General features: G+C 45.9%; 1 protein-coding gene across 1 annotated transcript; it reads left to right on the top strand.

Annotated features, from left to right (window-relative positions):
• Positions 1–1,119: 1,119 nt before the first annotated feature.
• Positions 1,120–23,890, top strand: ltbp3 (latent transforming growth factor beta binding protein 3). Its single transcript, XM_068745065.1, has 29 exons — positions 1,120–1,363; positions 10,786–11,064; positions 11,166–11,329; positions 11,450–11,555; positions 12,883–12,969; positions 13,088–13,204; positions 13,300–13,461; positions 13,682–13,795; positions 13,885–13,898; positions 13,980–14,046; positions 14,146–14,223; positions 14,471–14,599; positions 15,029–15,160; positions 15,235–15,363; positions 15,478–15,597; positions 16,122–16,244; positions 16,343–16,465; positions 16,556–16,675; positions 17,026–17,154; positions 17,369–17,539; positions 17,631–17,711; positions 17,841–17,969; positions 18,051–18,188; positions 18,273–18,413; positions 20,883–21,011; positions 22,239–22,400; positions 22,494–22,583; positions 22,687–22,815; positions 22,945–23,890. Exons 1-29 carry the CDS (start codon positions 1,120–1,122, stop codon positions 23,094–23,096), a joined length of 3,759 nt encoding a protein of 1,252 aa, XP_068601166.1. The 3' UTR covers positions 23,097–23,890.
• The last annotated feature ends 227 nt before the right edge of the window (positions 23,891–24,117 follow it).

Below are 24,117 nucleotides of genomic sequence, written 5' to 3'. Positions count from 1 at the left end.
TAACTATAATTACGGTTTATCCTCTGTATATAGAGCTCAAAGTGAGTCAAATTTGACATTTTACAGTATTTTTATTTGAACGTGAATTTTCAACCAACAAAGCAGGTTTAGACTGATTTACGTATTTTATTTTTTATTATTTACGTAGCAGCAATATTATTATTACCACCATTTATAATTGGATGATAATAACGATATAAAGAGGAGAAATAAGAAGAATTCTCATGATTAACCAGAATGAGCATACTGCCTGTTAAAACAGTCGAACCTGCTGCAGCGTCGAACTCACAGCCCTGAAGCCATCGTTTAAATGTATTGATTTATAACAGTCAAACTGATAGATCCAGATGTTTGTTTCAATTTTAGACGCTTATAGAAAGTAGGCAGGTGGATAAATATGGAGAGAAATTTGTGTCAAAAAGATTTGCAACCGCAGAAAAGATTTGCAAGCGAAACTAATATTTGCAACCAAAAATAAAGACGTTGATAGATAATAATAGCATTGTTTGCAAATATTTTCTTAAATTGCAAATCTTTTTGACACAGATTTCTCTCCGTAGATAAAGCAGCCTAAGAGGTCAGTATTTGATATTTCCAGAGCGACACACGCAGCGTGGGCTCTGCGTGGGGGGCAGGAGAGGAGATGGGGGGGGGGGGGGGGGGCTTTCAGCGTTGCTCCTGCGCCGCCTGGCTGGACAGCAGCCAGACTTCTCCAGGGAGAGGGTTGGCTCACCCCTTCTCCTCCTCTCCTCCTTCTCCTCCCTTCCTCCCTCCCTCCCTCCTCTCCATATCCCACATACGCACTCTCTCTCTCTCCAACCCTCCAAAGCAACAGGCGAAAAGAAGGAAGCGGACTAAATCGTGGGCAACTTTTTTGTTTTAAAGAATCAACGAGGGCAGCACAAAAAAAAAAAAAAAAGAAAACTTTTGAAAGATGTCTGAAGCGTCGGTTTGGTCCGATCTCGTGGGTAAACGCGGGGAGATCTTTTCCCCTTAAAGGAAAGGAAAGGAACCGAGTCCTCTTGGAGCGGTGTGAAAGCGCCTTAAAGGAGGAAAGAGGAGGACGCGCAGAGGCTTTTACATTGAAACGAGCCCTGGTCTCAGCGAGGGGATGCCAGGATGCCCCCTCTGATCTCCCGTCTGCTCGTCATCTGGCTGAGCGTGCACGGGCTGGTGAGGTGCGCGGAGCCGCGCGCCTCCACGCCGCGGGAGCGCTTCAAGGTGGTCATCGCGCCGCTCATCTGCAAGCGGATCTGCCTGAAGGGTCGGTGTCGGGATACCTGCGAGCAGGGCAACAACACCACGCTGATCGCGGAGAACGGGCAGGCGGCCGACACGCTGATCGGACAGGGCTTCAGGGTCGGTAGGTGCAGCACTTTATTGTGGGGGGGGGGGGGGTCTGTGTTACCCACAGAATCTCCCTCTGTGGGTAACACTGGGGTAATAAACTACAACAGAGGTGGTAATAAACTAAAACAGAGGTGGTAATAAACTACAACAGATGTGATAATAGACGACAACAGAGGTGGTAATAAACTACAACCGGGGTGGTAATAAACTAAAACAGAGGTGGTAATAAACAACAACCGAGGCGGTAATAAACTACAACCGGGGTGGTAATAAACTAAAACAGAGGTGGTAATAAACTACAACCGAGGTGGTAATAAACTACAACTGAGGTGGAAGGAGATAATATAAAATTTGAGTTTTAAATAATGAAAGCATTGATTTGTTTTTAGGCATTCCTCTGCAGAATGGACAGTGTACAATTATAAGGTTTTACATTAGGATATGTCAGGAATGTTTTAATGTCAGTTGGGAGATTAACGCTTCACTGTGTTCATTTGTTCCAGTGACAAACCTGCAGGACATTTTCTGGTGTCCTGCAACGTGCTTCGTCTTAGTAGCATAACCTTTTCAGCAGTATTGCAGACATCATTCTGGGACAATACCCCACCGAAAGTTCTGCAAGACAATAAATGATGAATAAATGAGTGAGTTATGGGTTAATAAACTCTGCTTTTAGTATTATAACAAAGCAGCAGTGGAAATTGTATTAAGACCCACTGACAAAGTGGAACCTTCTGCTTCATTTCCAAGAAATCCTAACTCCAATAAGAATATTGCTGTAATTAACGGAAAAATGTCTGACATGTAGAGGGGCGGTAATCTTCACAGAGTCTCAGACTTTGATATGGATACTTAAATGAACAATATAATGTTATTCCCTGTTACAGTTACAAAGCTGCCAGCTGGCGGATAAAAACAAGTTAAACTATTTTTAAATGAAAGGACACTAAATATCTTTTGTTTCTTTCCATTTAAAAAGGAAAAGCAGATAGAAATATGAATATGGACTTGTGATTGGCTAATATAAACCAAAGCAATCTGCACAAAACTAATAGAGTCAGAGTTTTATTCTTAAAAGATTCTATCTTTATAATTTAATGAATTATACACAAGATATTCACATCCTCCATGAACTCCTGTTTTTTAGATTTCTTCCAAACTGGAAAATGTTCCCGTGTTACTCTTTAATTCCAGAGACATGGCTCATTAAGCATCTTGTGAATGCACCTTTAAAGTCCACCCTCCCTGCCCTGACTCCCAGTGTCGGGTATGAGTGGAGTCTTTCTGGCCTCTATCGGGTCAGCGGTGGGGAGACGTGGAGCCTTGACGTCAGTCTCTGCTTTAGAACTAGATTTCACCTCCCCTTGTTTCTGTTACTTGGTCAGCGGTGCTAAAAAAAAAAAAAAAGAGAGATATGAGATATTCAGGTGGGAAAAACTGCGTTTCATAATGATAATAAGTTTTAAAAGGTAAGCAGGGTCATTTCTTTCTTTTATCGGCAACTCAAATAATCTTTTAAAAACAATTTCGAGCAACACAGATTATTGTTCATTGTCAATCAAGGTCATGAGAATCTTACATGCGGTGTTGTTACAGCTCTGCCCCCCCCCCCCAACTCCGTCCGGTGCTGTTGATTGAGAGTTGGCTTGTCCCCCCCCCCCCCTCCTGCTCTGATTTTTATTGTGGTGCGTCACTTTTTGGAACTTCTGTGTCAAAATAACTTGAGAGACACTTTTGGAATTCCTGGAATCCCCCCCCCGCCCACGCCCTTTCACATGTGGTCCGGTCAGCGAGGCTGCCCCTCCATCACCTGTCACGCCAGGATTTTAGTGTTCTGAACCTGAACGGATCCTCACAGAGAGGAGGCGTGTGTGGAAATGTCTCTCTCCCGTGTTAAAATGGCCGTGGCGATAGAAGCAGCGATATGAAGACTTCCCCATATTTGTAGCTGCTGTGACATCAGCGGAGCGAAGGCTGAGGCCCCGAACTGAGCAAACTTTTCCTTCAACGAAATGTTGCTCTCCAGAATTTGGACAGAACTCTGTGGACAGACGAGTCTGCCAGCTGAGAAGCATTAAGGTTTTAATGGTGATCTGGAGCCGGGACTTCTGCCAACAGCCTGATGTCATTCTCCCTCTCATGCCATTCTCCTTCTCCTCAGCCTTCATTCTGCCAGTTTGCAGGATAAACCGGGTCGATCGGTGCACATTGTCGTTCCACCTTAAAACTGACTGTTTACAGGATTAGAAAATGGTTCTAACCTCAACGTGAAGTTGGCGTCCTCGGGGGGGTTAAAGAGCTGGGGCAGCAAGCATTGGCGGAGGAGCTGTTTTGACATAGTTTACTTGTGAGCGGCTGCTCAGGACGCGGACTGCTTCCGACGCGATCCGTGCACCTTGATATGAAACGGCGCCGAGCGAGCAGAACCCACGCTCTGGACGTTCAGCTGTGCCAGCGGCGTGTCTTTGGAGCACATGTCTGACACTGAAACATGTCAGCAGCTGTTTTTATTCTCGCAGATGTTCATAGTTGCCTCTTAATGACTCCTTGGCCGTTTTGACTGAGATATGTCGGTCTCTGTTGGATGGATGGTCGCCACAGAGACAATCGTGTCACCTCACGATGAACTGCATCGCTGGAAATAGTCAGTCCAAGCCTACATGTGTTTCAGAGGTTTCCCACCCATCGGCCTCCCCGACAGCTGCTCGCCTCCCAGGGTCCCTCCTGCTTCTCAGCAGCATCTTGTCTTCATCGGGGCTCCAGACATCCAGGCTGTTTGAGATTCCCCATCTAATCCAGGAATACCTATAAGCCCCCCACGGGTCCTCGTGTTGCACAGGAAGCAGTCTTATCATATCCAAGCTGGGACTTGTCTCCCCTGAAATGGCCATCATTAAAAGTGGATATGGCTATTTTAGGTTCCCCCGTGTGTGTTTGTATTTATAGCAAAGCGAAACCAGTATCCCTGTGGTTTGTTTGGGTTTTCCCTTCACACGGGTCAGAGGTCCACGCGAGACAGAAAATGCTTTAGATGGAGCCGGTTTCTGTGAGTTTATTTTAACTTTTAAAGCCCTCTGCCCCCCCCCCCCCCTCCTCACTCACTCCTCTTTTTGCCATGCCAAACTTTGGTGAAGGCGGTTTAACACAGGTGACCAGAAACCTGCAACACTCCGGCTCTTCGCCGCAGGTGGGCCTGAACGCCGAGGCCGAGCTGTTGCACAGTAAATGCGCTCGGAAGCCTCGCACACATTCATCGTGCAGCTTATTAATCGTGAAAGCTTCTTACGGTTTGGCTCAACCTGCGTTTCTCCAATGCGCTTTGCAAGCTGACCGTTACCTCCTGTCAAGGTTGTGTGTTTGTATTTCTGGCTGCACATTCTGTCACCTCTCCCCGTCTATTTATGCACGTTGGTCAAATCAAACACGGGGGTTGATTCTGCTGTTCTCATTAACCTTTACCCGCCTATGCCATGTCACTGCGTAGAGCGTTGACAGATTTTCCACAAATGCATAGCGCACAATGGCCGTTGAATAATCGGACTGCCACTTGAGTGCTAAATCTAAATTTTAGCACAAAACGGTTGTTTTGGCCTTGCATTTATAGGAGCCCAAAAAACGAATGTGGGGCTTCCCTCCATTCAGGTATGATGAAGCATATGAATCAGAATTCGAATCAGGTTTAATCAGCCATTTCATTCGTATTTGTATTTTTTCTTGCGCAGTAGTCGCTGAGAGAGAGAGAAAGAAGAAAAACGTATGATCTGAGCAGTCCAGCACGAATCCGACTCCCACGTGTCATCGCGTTCTGAAAAAAGCAGATTCTGCAGGGCAGATGGAGAAAAAACATCACAGTAAAGTCAGTTTGAAAAACAAAGCTTTAATTAGGTGTTGTTTTGAAACCTCACAAGCGAACAGTGTGTGTGTGTGTGTGTGTGTTTTGCTCGAGCAGCTCAAACAAACAGCCTTCTTTTCCATCCTTAACACTCTCCTCCCATTTGCTTAGGGGGGTAGGGGGGGACGGTGCAGTTATTTAAAGCCGCTCAGAGGAATGCGACTGCTATGGGCTGCATCCACACGGCTGGAGGGACCCTCTGTGCCTGTAAGCGATTACTCAGGGTCAACAGAACAGCTCAGACGTTACCTTCCAGGTGCCCCAGAGTCCCACAGGGCAGGTATCTGACATCATCTCAACACGCCGCTGTCAGCAGTCTGCCCGGCCTTCCCTCCAGGTCTTTTAGGCAGTCATTATATGACATCATCCATATCTGTCTGACTCTCTTGGCCGTCTCTCCACAAACAACTCTGTCACAGGGGGGAGCGACAGAGTAACCCTGGACCCAAGCCCACCCTATAGTTTCTGTAGTTATGGATTTGGATGGCGTCTCATTCAGATCAGCTCATAGCTAACTGGCGACGGCTGCTCCGGCGTTCTCAGGAGGCGTCCGCTCATCGCCGCCGGCCGGTTTCTGTAACGCCAATAAGCTGTTGTTTTCGGCAGGAACGGGGGAAGGTAACGAATGTCTAGGGGTGACAGCGGTCGTCTCTGGTAAAAGGGCGGCGCCGTTGTTTGGACAACCGAAGCCGAGGCAGCTCAGAGGTCTTCAGGGGAGGAGGGACGCGTGTGTATGTGTGTGTGTGTGTGTGTGCAGGTTTCTGTTTTCAAAAGGCAGTGATTATGTCATTTACTCCCTGCGCCTGGCTCAGCTGCAGGAGTCTCACCCACTTCATACGTCTGTTCTCGCTCCGTGCGGCGTGCGGCCTCGCCGTGCCAGCTGATGGTGGAGGCGTATTTGGGGCATTGCGGCTTCTTGCTTTGGAGCTGATGGTAAAGAGACCCACGTCATAAGATGATAGCCGGTCCTCTCGTCTCTGTTATTTAAAGAGCGGCCAAAGTGGCAACTGTGTTTACTGTTGATGGGGCCCAGTGTCGTTTAGTCACGCTTCGCCCCTCTGGTCATAAAGATGCCGTCGGAGGAACACTCATGTTTGAGCAACGATTGAATCAGACTTTTCATGATAAGATTCAGTCAGCTGATAGCGTTCTGTAATACGAGCGCCAGTCATACAGCTGGGAGCCCAAAGAGAGGAAGCAGATGGTTTTCCTCGCTTGTCTGAGGTCAGTGAATAGCGACCGGGAGCAGCGGCATCCAGGAGACGTGCTAATAAAAAAAAAGCTGCAAGTCCGATTGTGAGTTCTGCTGGTAAAAAAGCCGTCAAGGGGCAGTCTTTTTTATTTTCTTCATTAATCGCTCAATGTAATAAACTCGCAACTCCAAGGTCTTGAGGTTCCTCCGTTCAAACACGGGGGCTTTTCCAGCGCCATCCCAGACGTCTCGGACGCTCTTCCCAGGAAGAGTCTTTGTCCAGCAGCACGCCGCAATCTGAAAGATAGCGCAAGCAGTGCTACACAAAACACCTGGAATAACATCTGTCTGTCCCTGACCCCAGTCCACAAACCATCCCTCTGCCATCATTTTGTTGCACCGTAAACTGCAGAGTGTGTCACTTTAGGATAGTTTGATTGTGCCGCTTCACCAGTGGAGACACGATTCGTGGTATTTAGGCTGGTCCTGAATCAGAGTGGACGTGATTCACATTTTGGTGTCTGATATTGGGTCGATTTCTATTTGTGATTCCACTAGAATATGAGCTCTCAAAGAAAGGGGCAGCTTTCTCCCCGGTGCGGTGCCTAGCTTTTGAACTGTGGCTTTGTAGAGCTGTAATTTGTTGGGTTTTTTTTGCGCCGGGAGGGCGCGGCTGCAGCCGAACGGGCGCTGCAGAGGGAGGGGGCCGATGATGCGTCAGCTCCAGACAGACAGGAGAGTGAGTGGGTGGGTGGTCACAGGGCACGAGGAGGGCAATCTTTCTTTCTTACAAAGATATACGATTCAATCAGCTTGTCAAAAAGACAGACGAGTTTAATTTCCCCCCAATTCCAGCTATCACCTGTAATTTGCTAAAATAAATATGAAAGACTGTCTTTATGTGTTTTTGTGGGCAGGAATTGTTTTTTTTAAAGTGTGCCCTGTCGATTACGCAAGACTTCAACAGTTAAGGAATGTACAGTATGTTTTTCCTTAAAGGAAAAAAAACAAAAGTTTGTGGGAATCCCAGTCAACCCTGAGAAATTACATTTTATTATTTGGATTTTACATTCCTCTTTTAGCATCTCTGCTTTTATTCTCTGAAACTCACAAAGATGTACAGTTTGTGTAATAACGACAATAGTGAGCGGCTCATCCTGGGAGCGAGGCGTGAACAAAATGATGAAGAGGTCTCACTCTTATGCCACATGAATGGGATGAAGACAAAGACCTTTCTCCCCACTGTCTTCTCGCTGCCTTCTGTTCTGTTAGCCTTTGTAGCCGTAATAGGCGCTGAATGTTCACAATGATACTTGCTGTGCAGTCTGACGTTCACCATTAAATTATGTCTCAAGGCCGTTGCAGCGGAGGATGCAATGAAACGCCCCCCCCCCCCCCCCCTTCTCATTCCTCATATTCATTCAAACCACCAAACAACTCCTATGTGCGTTTGATTTTTAAATGACATACCACCTCTCGTCTCAGGAATGTGTTAGATCTATAAAAGGCGACTGTGTGGCGCAGAACTCGAGGAGAGCCCACGCGTGAGTTTGGATCAGGGGTTTAAGGCGATGGTTTAAATGGAGAGAGTCCACTGGAAAGTAAAACGCTTGTTATGATCTCGGCTTTAAGGCTCTGGCGTCTTCTCCTTGTGTAACGTGGTGGAGCCACCTAAACCACACTGGCGCTCCAGGACGCGTTGCACCCTCAATTTATTAACTCTCGCCAACACACCCATTCACAGGAGATCTGCAGAACACATTATGCATTGCCATGTGTGCCTCCAGCAGTAAATGAGCGAGACAGATGTGGACGATATGAGGCTCTTTATGTATGTTTTATAACCTACAAATGATTCATACCTCCTAAAGCGCCGAAGACAAGCTGGCTAAAGCATTCAAAAACATTTAAAGAGTTTACGTGCTTTATTTTCCCTCTGTATTATGTAGTACGCTGTATTATTATATTTCTCTGCGTACAATTTATGTATGCAGGGCACGGTAAAACCAGTTATAAAAACTAGAGAAGCACTCAGAGAGCGCAGACCTCCGCCAAGCAGCTCATTCCCCTCCTAACTGGATCTACACCGTCCACATGGTGATCTGGATCATCACCAAAAGGTTCTAAAGTGTTCTTGGTATCTTTATACACCAACCATGAAAAGTAAAAGGGAATCAGAGTTGATGTTTATTTTTACCTCAGTTTTGAATCCTTAATGGGGTTTTCAATGTTAAAATTTAATATTTTATTCTGGATCTGATCCAGATGAAATTCGTTGGTGAGATAGAGGCCCCCACCCTACATGACTGTGTCAAATTCCATAAATTTCGGCCAATAATCAACCGAGATGAGAAGAAAAGCTTCACAAGGCCAGCACAACTAAAAATCAGCAAACGTCAAAGTAATACGTTTCTTTTTGCAACCAGTGAAAGGAAATGAAAGAGCTTAAATAAAGTCTGGGAAGGGTTAGGGTACGTTTTAAAAAGGCGATTTCAAAGAAATCACAGATTCAGCCGAGCTGATTTCTGTTCCAGAGCCTGGAGGCGCTGACTGCAAACACTCTGTCCTCTTTCCTCTTCAGCTGGGACAGATAACAGGCGTCCTAACGTAACAGCGGCGTGTGCACGGCACTAAAAGGGTGGGAATACAGCTGAGAGAGAGAGAGGCCTTGAATCTCCATCAGGCTGCTGGGTTCTGCTGCATCACGGCTTGCACTCATGCCCGGGATGACGAGGACTGCGTGTCTTCACCGCCAGCCAGTAGAGGACACCGGTGTCCTTTAGTCCCACAGTCTCTCACAGCTGCGATGTTTCGGGGATCCTGATATCGTGTTGCATGTGAGGGATCCAGCCCACGTTGTTTTAGCAGTATTCATGTTGTACTTTACACCGAACATTGTACAGCATCACACTGGGTTCATTTCACTACTGATCTCATTCAACTACCCCCCCCTGAGTAATCTGAATCCGGATCCCCCCCCCCCCTTGTCCTTTGTGTTCGTTTACCCTGACTGGGCCGGTCTCATACAGACACCTTCCCTGCCAGACGCTGCCTCAGCCCAGACTTTCCCCTTCAGTACGTCGTCTCTGTGGGTTTCGATTGTGTAATCACATTTGGAAAGTGGTTCTTTTCCTAACGTTCTGTGTCTGCAGTTCTAATTTTCAAGACCCGTATCTTTTCCAGTTTCCTGTCATTCTAAATCCAGTCCTGGGATAAAATCTTAACCATGGAAACTGGATCTCTTAGGTCAGACTGTGTCCAATAAAGTTTAATATTCTCTCTTCTACAGTCTGGGCTGCGTTTCTTCTCCTCCTCCTCCTTTGTCTTTGCGGTTTAAGGCGGCTGTGATATTGTGTTATGTGACGGAGGCTGCGTTTGAAGTATCCGTCACGCCTCGTGTTTGTGCATTCTACCTCACTTGCGTGGGGGTTTCGTTTTTCTGTCTTTCACACAGTGAGGATGTCCCTGCTGTGTTTAATGTGATCTCGTCCCCTAATGACGCTGCAGCCCAGACTCCCTAAATCCACTCGAAATGACTTCCATGTGTGGACGCTTTGGCTCGGCGGCAGTAGGAGGCCTGGCATCTCGGCTTAAATCCCATTTTTTGTTATTGAAGAAAAAATATGTTAATATATTCTATTATTTATTATTTATTTAAGGTGGAACAAATAATGGAAAATAATATTATAATACCTCCTTAAGCATCCATTCTTCCATTCACATCCCAACATGTTAGTAGTGAAACTGAAGCTCTCGCTATTACTTTAATAGCTTACACATTACTACTACCAGTAGTGCTGCTAGTACCGTTACTGTGTACTAGTATTGACTGGTGCCCTTATGTTTTTGTTGTTGTTGCTCTTTCCCCTCCTCAGCCCTGCTCGCTCTCCTTTTCTTTCCTTTGATTGTTCTATTTTGGGAATTTCTAAAGCAACTGGGCTTAAAATAAAACACAATGGGAAGCCCAGTCAAGCTGCTGTGAATGCCATGCGGCCGTGAAAAGCAGCCTTCCCACGGATCAGGAGCTCTGTAGCCCACATGTAACGGATCCGTGGGTCTACCTGCTCACACCCGGCTGCCGGCGGGCTGGAGGGGCCCGCTCCGTCAGGCTGATGTGAGAGCTTGTCAGCCTGTTATATTTATGTGATATTACACTTCATCATAAGCCTGTCTCTGAGGTGAATGGATGAAACGCCATCGTGAATATCTATTATTAATGGATTCGACATTTTCCTGAGCAGCTCCTCTCTTTTTGAGGTTGAACTTATTCCCTCACCTTTTTTTGTCTCACGTGTGTAAGCACGTCCTCTCCACCCCTCTCAATGTCGCCCCCCCCCGTGTCTCCCTGCAGTTGTGTGTCCGCTGACGTGTATGAATGGAGGAGTATGCAGCTCGAGGAAGCACTGCCTGTGCCCGCCTGGCTTCACCGGGCGGCTCTGCCAGTTTCCGCTCCAGCAGATGCAGCAAGCGCAGGCGGCGCGGGGCAACAAGCAGCCCATCTACCCCATGTCTTTGAAGCCACACGGGCTGAAGCTCGGGGAGCAGTCGGGCATAGGGCGAGCCCAAATGACCCAGACGCACTCCGTTTTCACCCTGCCCTTAACACAAGTAGGGCATCACTCATCTGAAGGTATCTATCATTCGCTCCAGATAAAAAAAAAACAGAGCATCTCTCACTTGGTTTTGAGTGACAGATAAAATGTTTTTATTTGTTCTTTGGTCTCTTTTCAGTGCAGATTAATTTACGCGTTCACCACACCCCAGACACCTCTGTAGTCATCCAGCCTCTCGACCAATCAGATATGAAGCTTCCTCACAAGGCAGGGCCCCGCCTGATCCCCTCGATATACAAGCCAAAGGGGCGCTGCTTTCAGGAGACCACACCGAAACAGGCTGTGAGTTCACACACACACCCCCCCCCCCCCCCCCATCGGTGGACGCTGCTGAAAATCTTTCTTCTTCTTCTTCTTCTTCATTATCCACTGATGACGTCGCTCTCTGTTTTCCGGATTCAGTGCAACAGCACCCCGCTGCCTGTCCTGACCAATCAGGAGGATTGCTGTGGCAGCGTGGGGAATTCATGGGGACAAAACAAGTGTTATCAGTGCCCCAAACTACCAAGTGAGTTTACACATACATCAGGGACTCTACTGGTGTAAAGGTTCATCAGAGCTCTACCCCCCCTCCCTGATTCAGATTTGCAGATTCCCTCCACCAGTAAATGAATTCAGATGTAAAAGTGCATAGAACTAAACTAATAAATGATTTCTTACTTACTTACTTTACTTTCCTGAATTTTAGACCCCGGTAAGAACAGAGTATGAACAGTTGAGAGAATCAAATAAATGTTGGGAGTCGCACTCAGACGGTGACACAGAGAAAGAGAATGTATAAAATAACCCTTTCCTGAAAGCGTGTTCCTATGGGCCTGCCCAGTGCACCACTCGCATCACATAGCTGAAGATTGAGTTTCAAGGAAATCTTGGCTACCCATATTTTTTCCACTCTGCTATTATTCCATTTCAAAGTTCTGAGTCAGACAATGCAGTCTTTGACAAAACCCGATCCTGTATGTCTGGTTAGTCTTTAGATAGCTGGATTCCTGCCCAGGCTTCTGTCTGTTCTGTTGCATTCATTTCAATTTTTAACCCCCCCCTCCCATTTTTTTAGAATTAGAAATGGTGAACATCTTCTCACGGGTCCCTAATAAAACTACCCGACATGTTTTTACTCTCTCGTGGAAAACAGAACTTTGGTGCTGAAGGCTTACTAATAGCAAAGCTAATGCGCTGCCATAAACCACAGAGGTCTTCAGTCAAGCGGCTATGCTTCATTTAAGGCTATCGTCAGAAAAGAAAAATAAAAGCAACACATGCAGACGGAAAAGAAATATCAGAATAAGCAAGGTAAAATGTTAAAAGTTTAAATTTTGCAAGTCATCTTTTTTTCTTTTTTTCACATTTCAATTTGTAGCAGAAAGTAAATTCTAAACAAGAAAATCCTAATTCTGCTTAGTACAAATACTGGAAACAAGGAAACAGTTTGTCATGCTCGGGTGAAATTAATAAAGGCTTTTACTTCATACTTGAAAAAAGGCTTTTTTTTTTTTTTATAGCTAAATATAAACAAGATAGGACGTATTATTTACAACAGAGCCAAGCTTCCCTGTTGCTAAACTTCGTGCTAAGCTAAGCTAAGCTAATTGGCAGCCAGGTCATAGACTATCTTTACCTCAGCATGGAAGGAGGGATTTTCTTATTGTACCACATTGTACACATGTAAAGCGACTTTGAGTTTTTAGAAAAGCGCTATATAAATAAAATGTATTATTATTATTATTATTATTACAACAGGGCACCCTTTTTTTAGGGCTTTTACAGTTATTATTATTTTATTTTTGCATCATCCACCACTCATGTCCGTTATTTGAACATGTGTTTTCCCTCAGATGCATCAGTCAAGCAAACCATTGTGGAAGACTACGGCTCTACCTGTCCACAAGGCTATAAACGATTTAACAGCACACACTGTCAAGGTGACGTCAGATCTAGAGAACGTCATTTTTGTGCACTCGCTGATATTGTGCTCTGAGTAGATGCCACCTTCCCAATATCAGAGTAAGCTCATTTACACCGCGCTCCACGACGTTGCAGATATCAACGAGTGCTCCATGCAGGGCGTCTGTCAGAACGGGGACTGTCTGAACACACTGGGCAGCTTCAAATGCTCCTGCAAGGCTGGTTTGGTGTTGGACAGAAACCGATGTGTCGGTGAGGCTTTTCTTTTCTTTTTTTTGTTTTGCCTCTTCTATTCTCTTCTCCATTGAAAATGGGATTCTCCAACCTGCTCCTTTTTGTCCTGTCAGTGTCACGGTCTCCAGCTGAGCAGGCTCAGTGCTTCCTGATTGCTTCTGAGTCCAGGGGCTGCGAGCATGCGCTGCCCACCCACCTCACCCAGGAGATGTGCTGCTGCACCGTGGGCAAAGCCTGGGGGCGCAGCTGTGAAAGATGTCCTGAGATGGGCACCGGTGAGAGGAGACCAAAGATGATATCTTCTCATAAATGAAATGCACTTTGGATTTAAAATGTATATTTTACACAATTTGCATCGTGTGTGGTCGGCACTTGCAAATATCAAAAGCTGAATTGCTTTATTTGAACTGGCTGCATGGATTTAGCAAAATATGACAAAAAAAAAAAAAAACGTAGTTCAAAGTAATATCAGCATCCTCTCCTCTCCTGGATCAGTGGCCTTCAGTAAGATCTGCCCTGCTGGGAAAGGCTACTATCTCCAAAACAGAAGAGAGACCGTGACCGTGGCCTTCCCCCCCATCATATTCCCCCGCAAGCCTGAAAAGGAGGGTGAGTCCCAGGATGCCGTCATCAAAGGTTTCTGTGTGTGTCATGTGGATCACTTGAATTCTAATTCTTTTTTCGCCCCTTGCTTTCAGAACCAAAGCGACCGGTGAGGCATTCCCTCTGTTTCTCATGCAGTAATGACAGCTGGTTGTTTTTACTGATGTGAAATCTGATTATTTTGTATTAGGAGAAGCCTCCAGGGGTGACTGCTGCCCAGCGGCCCCCCGCCACCAGCATCGGTCCCCGTGTGCCAGGTAAACTCCCGCCTCACCTCACCTCAGAGGCTAATTATCTTACCTCTCTGTAGGTCTGTCATACTCCCTGTCAAAGTCTCTCCTCTGTCGGACCCACAGTTGTTAAACCCACGCCTCCACCAATCATCAGATTGACCCCAGGCAATGACCCCCTCGAAACACAGACAATTGTCTCTCGTGAGTTCCCTGCAAACCTCAAACATAACTTATTTTATACTTTATATTTATTATTTTGCTTTCTCTGATGCTCTATTCCTCTCAAAACAAATGTGTTGACGTGACTATTTTATTTTCAACCCAAACTCTTTTTCTATGTATACACAGATACATATAGTACTTAATTATGTGTCTCTTTATGTATTTATATATATATATATATATATATATTTAAGGTGACTGTCCTGTCTGTATTCCCTCCTTGAAGCAGAGCCAGATAAATGCGAGTTCAGCAGAAGCATTTGTGGTCATGGAGAGTGTCAGAACAACCTGAACGGTCACATCTGTCACTGTCACCCAGGATACCGCCTCAGCACTCAGAAGAACATCTGTGTGGGTAAGAGGCAGGAAGGGCAGGAAGCAGGCAAATGTGGAGGGACATTTAGCAATGGGGCAACAGGAAAGGTCTGTCATTAGGGATAAGTAAAATGCCCTGAAAGACATTTATGCTCAAACTGCAGAGCGTTTCCTCTGCCAGCTTTACTTTGACTGGTCAGCATCTAAAAATCCAGAAGAGAAAAATGAAATGAGAGTGTTTTATGTCTAAGGCTTGTGTTTTAATGTGTTTCTGGATTTTTAAATTTGACTACAGTCTGTAGACCTGGGAGCAGATATAAAAATATCACACGCATTAACCAACAAAGAAAAAACAAACCCAAAACACTCGTGTCCTCCGAGCTTTACGGCCCCCCGTTTTCTCTCTGTGGCATTAACCACTGTTTTCAACACGCGCTGTCTCTCTTCACGCTTTCCTCCCGCTGTCCAGATAATAACGAGTGCGACTCAGAACCCTGCGGCCACGGCAAAGGACATTGCATCAACGTAGAAGGAGGCTACAAATGCCGCTGTCATCACGGTTACAAGCACATGGTGCAGCATGGGAGACTCAAGTGCATAGGTCATTCATTTTAAGGGAGCCCTTATGCTAAAGTGACCCGATCCTGCATTGACGCCTTCGTTTCTGCTTTGCAGATGTCAACGAGTGTTCCAAGCAGGACATCTGTGGCGTCGGAGGATTGTGTGTCAACCTGCCCGGCTCTTACAAGTGTGACTGTCACAGCGGCTTCAGGAGCAAGTCCCTCCGTCATCTGGCCTGTGAAGGTACAGAGCCGCCGATTGTTAGAGCTTTCAGGACGTTCGCAGGCAAACGGGTATTGTGCGTGCATCGCCCTCGTCGGCGTGAGTGCAATAATCGGTGCGTGAAACTGCTTGCAGACATTAACGAGTGCTGGAACCCCGACACTTGTCCCAATGAGCAGTGTGAGAACACGCCCGGATCCTACGAGTGCGTTCCTTGCCTGCCGGGTCACGAGGCCCGGGCCGGTACCTGCTATGGTGAGTGCAAAATCATTCTCTCGTCAATCTACTTTTATTCTCCCTATCTGTCTTTTCTTAATAATAAGCACCAGCATTTACGCTGAAGTTTTTTCGTTCCAGTTGCGTTTGAGGAATCATATTGAGAATTCTTTGCTCGCTATCCCTTAGAGGGGAAAAAAAAATACAAAAAAGTATATGATAAATATTACTCGTAATTTGTTTCCACACATTTGAAATTGTTGGACTAAAAACATGCATTTCGTGCACTAAATCATTTATTAAAACTGTTTGTACACACATCAATTATACAGCAATGTGATTCTCTTAGTATTTAGTATATATCTGCTTCAGTTTCAACCACTCTTTGAAAATAACGCAGAAAACGATAGAAGAATTTCAATATTTGGAACCTTTTTTTGTAATGATAGGCAATATCATCAGGCCTTGTTTCAAGCCTTCAAAATAAGATGCTGCATTTCAGGTGAACATTGAGCTATCAAACACGTGATTGCATCATTTTGATCTGTTTCACGGTTCGCCAGACATTAATGAGTGTCAGAAGCCTGGCATTTGTCCTCACGGGCGCTGCGAGAACCTCCCCGGCACCTACCGCTGCTTGTGCAACGAAGGCTTCCTCCCGTCATCAGACAGCAAAAGCTGCAGTGGTGAGAAGCGGAGACTCGGTTCTCAAGATGCAACCAGAGTCCCAAAAGCCATTGAAGCGGTTTTCACAAAACCAAATGCTTTTGCGTTTCTCAATCAGACATCAATGAGTGTGAAGACGTCAGGCTGTGTGCTTACGGCCGCTGCATCAACACCGAAGGCTCCTTCCAGTGCCAGTGTTACCCGGGATACCAGCGCACACGGGAAGGCAGCCACTGCGAAGGCAAAGCATTCATTTGATGGCAGAGATGTGGAACGGCACGGCGACACATTTCTAAACTTTCTTTCTGCGCGCATTTTTGCTTCTCCTCAGACATCAACGAGTGCGAGAGGCCGTCAAACTGTCAGCGGGGCCGCTGCATCAACAGTATGGGCTCGTACCAGTGCGAGTGTCAGAAGGGCTACATGCTGGTCGGAGGCCGGCGATGCCAAGGTTAGTGTGTCAGGAAGCGTTTATCTGGTAACTGAACGTCTTCCTGCTCAGGAGCTGTGAGGCTGAATCGCTGTGTGAAGCTAACGCTATTTCACTCCTCACAGTTTCAATCAATATCCGCCATCTTTAATTATTCATCTGTTAACAGTTAGTCGAGACGCTGTACCCTTATCGATCATTACTTAGCGTGCTTTCTGTTATTTTAAAGGAACGGAAACATCGCTGGCTGAACTTTTTGACCATCTAATAATGAAAGCTTCTCAAAACAAAACTCTTAACTCTTTGTCAACTCAGACGGCGTTTGGATTCAAACAAATACTTAGAGCGTCATGTGTGCTCTCCCTTTCCAGATATAGATGAATGCGCCGCAGACAGAAGTCTCTGCAAGCCCTTCGGCTCTTGTGAGAACAGACCGGGCTCATATTTGTGCGTCTGCAATCACGGTTATGTCCTTTCAGAGGATAAACACAGCTGTGAGGGTAAGCCTGCTCTGAATCCTTCTGTTACAGCGCTTTAGCCTGGCGTAAACATCCGAGCCCCGCCTATCCTGACCTCCAAAGACGTCGGTGCAAATGGGAACTGCTCCTGATTTGAATAGTCATGATGAATCCATATTAATCTATATATTCTATAGGCCAGACATTAAAACGTCTTTTTTTTTTCTTCCTGTAATTGTCATGTTTGCTCCTGCAGCAGTCCGAGTGCTGGCGGACGAGAAGAAGGAGTGCTACCTGAACCTCGACGACACCGTGTTCTGTGACAGCGTCCTGGCCACCAACGTCAGCAAGCAGGAGTGCTGCTGCTCCATCGGGGTGGGATGGGGCGATCACTGTGAGATCTACCCCTGTCCCATCTCCCAGTCGGGTACAATGCAGGCCGTCGTTCAGGTGGAGGCGCATTTAACCAAGCCAAGCGCATATCTTGATTAAACTCTTACCTGGTCTTCTCCACCCAGCTGAGTTCCACTACCTGTGTCCAAATGGGCAGGGCCTCTACTATGATGAAGGTCTCCTGTACAGCCTGCCTGCCTACCATGGTAGATATCATCAACAGCCATATTCACATACACGGAGGGCTGCACGGTTTCTGCTGGGCTCCGTTTCGATTTAAAAAAAACAATTGTAATGGTATCACTGGGATGAGGTTTCTCCTTCCTCGCCCGCAGACATTGACGAGTGTTCGCTGTTTGCCGATGAAATCTGCAAGAAGGGCCGCTGTGAGAACACGCTGCCAGGCTACGAGTGCTACTGCCAGCAGGGCTCCTACTATGACAGCAACCTGCTGGAGTGCATCGGTGAGGGCTTCCCTACACACGCCGTAAAAATCCCACAAAATCCTGCCAGAGCTGCGTTTGTGACGGCGTGTTCCTCGTCAGACGTGAACGAATGCCACGACGAGTCGCTGTGCACCAACGGTAAGTGCGTCAACACCGAAGGCTCCTTCTACTGCAACTGCAACCGGCCCTGGACTCCCGACTCCAGCAAGAAGAAGTGTGTGATGGCGACAGTAGCAGGTAAAGTAGAGGTGTCTTCTGGCATTCCTGATGTCGTGCAGGGCTGATCGAGCGACTGGTGGAACTAAGCCCTTTGTTTAACAGATGTAAATGAGTGTGAGGACCCATCCAACTGTAAGAATGGCCACTGTGTGGACACGCCGGGGTCCTACTACTGCATCTGCTCGCCCCCCTGGACGCTGGCCACCGATCGCAACGGTTGTGTGACTCTCGAGGAGCAGGCTGGTGAGTGCAGCGATATGGGACCAAATACGTAGCGGTTGTTGTAAGGGGGGGGGGTTAGCCGCCTGGGCTTTTTCACCACGTGTGAAAAAGGATTTATGTGTCAAGTCGGAGAAAGAAGGTGCAGGAAATGTTGTTGTCACACTTTTTAGAGGGTTCTTTGTTCTCACTTTGAATTTGTAACAGAAATATTTAAGGGCGCACATTGTCAAGAAGCTTCCTAGAAAGGTACACAGTGTGTATTTTTTTCATACAGCAAAGCCCGGATGAAAATGTTCATGAAGCCGTCCTGAGCTGAAATACAGACACCACACAAAGTAAAAATGCAGCGTAAGCGTTTGGATGGAGGAGTGTTGCACATTTTTATGATAAACACTGAAGAGAGGCTGAAAAGAGATAAGAAGTGGAGGTCTGCTCTAGAAAAGAGAGGAATGAAGGTGAGCAGCAGTAAAACAGAGTACGTGTGTGTAAATGAGAAGATCTCAGGGGGAACAGTGAGGTTAAAAGGAATAGACGTGAAGAAGGTAGAGGACTTCAGGTACCTCGGGTCAATGGTGCAGAGTGATGGAGAGAATGTGGAAAGGAAGTGAAGAATCGTGTGCAGGCAGGCTGGAACCGGTGGAGGAAAGTATCAGGTGTGCTCTGTGATAGGAGAGAGTCAGCGAGGATGAAGGGAAAGGTCTACAAGACAGTGGAGGACAGCCATGATGGACGGCTTAGAGACAGTGGCTCTGAGGAAAGGACAGGAGGCGGAGCTAGAAGTGGAGGAGATGAAGATGCTGAGGTTCTCCTTGGGAGCGACCAGGTTGGACAGGATTAGAAATGAGATGTTTTGGAGACAAGGTCAGAGAGACCAGACTTTGATGGTTTGGACATGTCCAGAGGAGAGACAGGGACTATATCGGTAGAAGGATGCTGAGGATGGAGCTGCCAGGGAACAGGGCTAGAGGTCGACCCAGGAGAAGATACATGGACGTAGTGAGGGAGGACATGAGAGTGGCTGGTGTTGAGGAGGAGGACGATGCAAAGGACAGGGTGGAGTGGAGAAGGTTGATTTGCTGTGGCGACCCCTCAGGGGACAAGCCGAAAGAGAAAAAAGGTGCTGAAATGAGATACTGGTGCCAGAACGTTCCAGTTTAGCCTAATGTAACACAAGTGAGTATTTGCTGTCAGAATAGCCGATGCGTCAATCACAAATAACTGAACATAATATTGTGAAGTTTGGAGACCCACTACAGCCATAGTTGTGGAAACGACTGTGCTTTGACTATGTCCATCGTGTGTGTGTGTGGCGGGCTCCAACTGGTGTGTTCTTAAACTCTTAAGTCATATTTCTGGACATGTCTGAGGCAAAGTCAGTGAAGTGTGATCTCTGCTATCCTTAAGAATCATGCCATGAATGCTTTGTGGTGCTGCCGGTGACGAGAGACTGTGGTTAGCTCCCACAAAAGAGTATTACCGAGGCCTGACAACAGAGAAGGAAAGTCGATCAGGAAACTGAGCTCATTCATTTTTTTCTTATCTCTGATATCTGGAGAGGGAAGTCTGAAGTAACAATGCAGACGTCATAGTTGGATTTATTTATAAAGACAGAAATAAACCGCCAACTGCTGATATCCTTCGGGATAGATGAAGTATTTATCTATCTATCCATCAATCGTGCAAACTGACAAAACCAGGATTTCCCTACAGCGTGGCTGGAATTCAGAAAGACCTCGATGCTGAAAGGAGCCACTTACTGGCTCTGTTTAACCGCAAGGCCTCAAATAGAAAAATAAACACAAAAGATCTGTCACACAACTTCTCATCTGGGAACAAACTTTTTTGTCATTACAATTTGACTTCAAATTTTGATTGTTGAAAAGAAATTGCTTGTTGAAAAAGTGTTTTTCAAAAAGAATTGTTGTAACTGAAAAACTAAACTAAACTGAACTAAACTGGACTGAACAAAAAGTTTTCTTTAATCTAATCAATGAGTTTTTTTCATTTGGTTTTAATAGTATGGCTGCGTGTTTACTAGGAATCTCACTGCAGTATTAAAGGTAGGATCACATGAGCAGAACTTTGCATGGAAAATGTATGGCAGAAGCATGAAGGGAAAGGAAGCGGAACACGCAGGTGTGGGGGGGGGGGGGGGGGGGGGGCGCAATAACGGTATCCGCTGTTCATTGTTATCCAAACCTCTATAAGACCTCAGTTGACGCTGCATCGGCGGCTCAAGATTACACTTCGGTTGAGATTCAACTGTCTTGGCCGACTGAATAACGCAGCAAAAATCAGAAAGATTGAACCAAAACAAAAAAAAAATACACTCTTTGTTTCAGATTCAGGAAAATCTGAACGGCGCACATTTGTCCTGAGTTTCATGATGTAGCACACGTTTGTATATTATTGTGTCCACCACCTACAGACCAAGCGCTGGCCCCTAGCAGATGTTCAGACTGTAACCAGTGTCTGTGGTGCCCTTTGCAGATGTGAATGAGTGCCAGGACCCCTCGTACTGTAAGAATGGGAGGTGTGAGAACACGCCCGGCTCCTTTCACTGTTTTTGCGACCCGCCCCTCACCTTCAGTGCAGCGCTGAAACAGTGCGTCTATGACGGTGGGTAAATTCAGCGTCAGTTCACCTGAGCATGACGATCAAAATGAGTTTTGGCGTACGTCCACCATCTTGCCATTCATGTATGTCCCTGTTATTCCTCCAAATTTGTCCCATCTCGCCCTGCGCTGGCTTCATGCAATACCAGTTTCCCTTTTACCCACGTTCTAAATACAGATCTCATACAATAGCACTCAGCGTGGCTGTAGTGACACATATTATATACATACCAGTCAAAAGCCCCCCCCCCCCCCCCCCATACACAACTGTGTCCAAACATTTGACTGGTTATATGCATGTATCCACACGAAAGCAGTATCACAAAGAGTATTCAGAGTGAGAAAAAGTTACTTTTTTTCCTGCGTGTCAATTTGGTTTTCTTTTCTCAATATTATTAAAGCTGATTATTTGTTTTCTGGGAGTCATGGCTGAGTGTAAATACCGTAATGCTAGGTCCGGGTTTGTACTGGATGTGCTGCTCTATAAATATCTGACCTGTGACAGTAAACGTATTGTAAATGTGTAGTAAAATTGCTGTTTGGTCCTCGGGTTTATGAATGAATAAATGACGCAACGACCTTTCTTCAGAGTTGAATCCCAACCTGTCAGGTAGTTTATGTGTTTCTGATTTGGAGTACTCCACTTTGGATCAGGCGTCTCACCTCATCACCATCCTCCTATTCCTTTAATCAACCTGCCGCTCCTCGTGCACTCCGTGTTCCTATAAAATACAATCTGAAGGATGCAGCTGTGGCTTCAGGTGTGATGACACTGATGAATAGGTTTTCATGGCGAACAGTTATTCTTGGTGGCACGTAATCTATTAAAGTCCATTATCCTCCACGCTGCACACACATTATTTCGGATTGAGTTGGGTTTTTATCTTTTGTTTGATCGATTTCTTAAAGAAAGAAAATCCACGGGTACCGTTTAAAGTACAGACACATGCTTGAGTCGACCCCTGACCTATGTGACCTTTTAGGCAGATGCTTTGAGGCTTTTCTAACCTTTGACTATAAGATGTAATGAGATATTTAATATGTGACCTGCATCCTTCATCTCTCAGAGTTACACGTTAGCATCGTATCATTTTTTTTTTAAATGGATGCAGAACTGGCTGAATGTGGCTTTGTGCTCATACATTTGGATCAGGATGGAAATAACGCTGCACATCTGGTAGTGCCAGAATTCTCAACGTCTGCTCGTTTGTTATCGTCCCTCCTTACCCAGATCGCACTGCGGCCCACAAGGACGTCTGCTTCCTGCAGGTCGACGAGGGCTTGATCTGCAGCGAGCCCAGAAACGGGATGGTGGTGACCTACTCAGAGTGCTGCTGTCACTACGGTCGCGGGTGGGGGCCCGAGTGCAACACCTGTCCATCCAGAAACTCAGGTGCGTGAACAGGAGACCTGAAGGCCCCCCCCCCCCCCCCCATCTGCCACGGCTTCTGTTTAGAGCTAAAAGTACATTTATTGCTGTGTTCAGAGATGTTCAGCCGTCTGTGTGAGATGCACCTGGAAACGGAGTCTGACGGAGAGCAGGATTTCCTAGCAGCTTTTGCCAACTACAACCCAGGTAAAAACACACGCTGTCCATGCGCACTCATACACCAGAACATATCCGCAGCCTTAACCAACCCATTTGTATCCCCCCCCCCCCACCTGTTTTTCTGTAAAAGGTGACAGTTCAGAGGAGGATTCAGACGAATGCAGCTGTGCAAACGGTCGCTGTGTCCGCTCCTACCTGGGCACCATGTGTGAATGTAACACGGGCTTCAGGCCGGACCACTCCCACACCCGCTGTATAGGTTGGTACCTTCTTCTTTTTCACAAATGCATCATTATATGAATTATTTACACTGCATATAAAAAAAATAAAACACACACACACACATCTTTTCCACACGTGATAAGTTGCTTGTGTTTGTTTTCGTCAGACATTGACGAGTGTGCGGCGCCAGGAGTTCGTGTCAGTCCGTGCAAGAACGCTCGCTGCGTGAACACCGTCGGCTCGTACAAGTGCTTCTGCAAACACGGCTTCATGCCCACACGCAGGCCGAACATATGTGTCCGTCGCAGGAGCCGATAACCTCATTGTGGTGCAGCGCACATGCTGTGCACGTACACCATGTGTATATAGAGCCCGCAGTACCAACAGGGGACGCAAGAGTTCTCACTGGGAGCCAGGTCATAGCTCAGTGGCTCATAATGTACAAAAACATGTTGTTGTCAGCTCCCCTGTCACTTCCAACCGTTAAAGAAGCAGTCAGCAAAGACAAGGGATGCGTTCGTTTGTTTGTTGAAATGTTTGTAATTAATGTGTTAAATTGTCCATTTTAGTGTTTTTTTTTTTTTTGCATTGATCTTTTATTGATAATACCAATCGGCGGTTCTCAAGCAAACATGTGCTTCATTGAAGAAATTATTTTTCCTCTTATTTAATTCAGCCCATCCAATATTTGACATATTTTGGTATTTCTCTTCACATTCCCATTGACGTTCACATTCTTCTAATGTTTATTTCTAAATTGACAACATCTGGATTTTCTTTTTTTAACATATATTGTTGATTTTGTGTTATTGTACAGTTTCAGTCCCTGTCGTTTCGTCATTGATGTAGAAACCTTACGTTTTGTATGATTTGAAATCTGCACCTGAGTGAATTGTAAGCCAGAAAAACTGCCTTGCACTCACCAGTGGATTTGCTGGGAATATTTAGTGATAATAATAATAATAAATATTGTCTATTCTGGAAAACCATTATTTTTTTTTACCTCTGTTATCATGTCTGTCGGAAACATTTACAAAACCAAAGATGCTATTGCATTAAGATTAAGATCAGAAAAACGACGTCAAACAGTAATAAATGTTTTTTTTCCTGTATGTGGGATTGTTGTTGTTTTTTTAAAAATATATACTGATGACAACACAGTTCACACGCAGTCAGTCAGAAGTATCGAGGATGTACTGTGGGTGGGTCAGGGCTGACATTCAAGCGCACGGCGACGTCTTTAGAAACCAATAGGTTTACCTCTGCACTGTTTTACTTGTTGCTTGTATTTTGACATGTTTATTGCCGTGTTTTTGTTTTTGTTGTTGCTCCTTTGCGT

This window comes from Brachionichthys hirsutus, chromosome 10 (assembly GCF_040956055.1).
Source record: "Brachionichthys hirsutus isolate HB-005 chromosome 10, CSIRO-AGI_Bhir_v1, whole genome shotgun sequence".
Classification (NCBI taxonomy): Eukaryota; Metazoa; Chordata; class Actinopteri; order Lophiiformes; family Brachionichthyidae; genus Brachionichthys; species Brachionichthys hirsutus.
The sequence above is the reverse complement of the archived record's forward strand: the minus strand, read 5'-3'. Positions and strand labels throughout refer to the sequence as shown.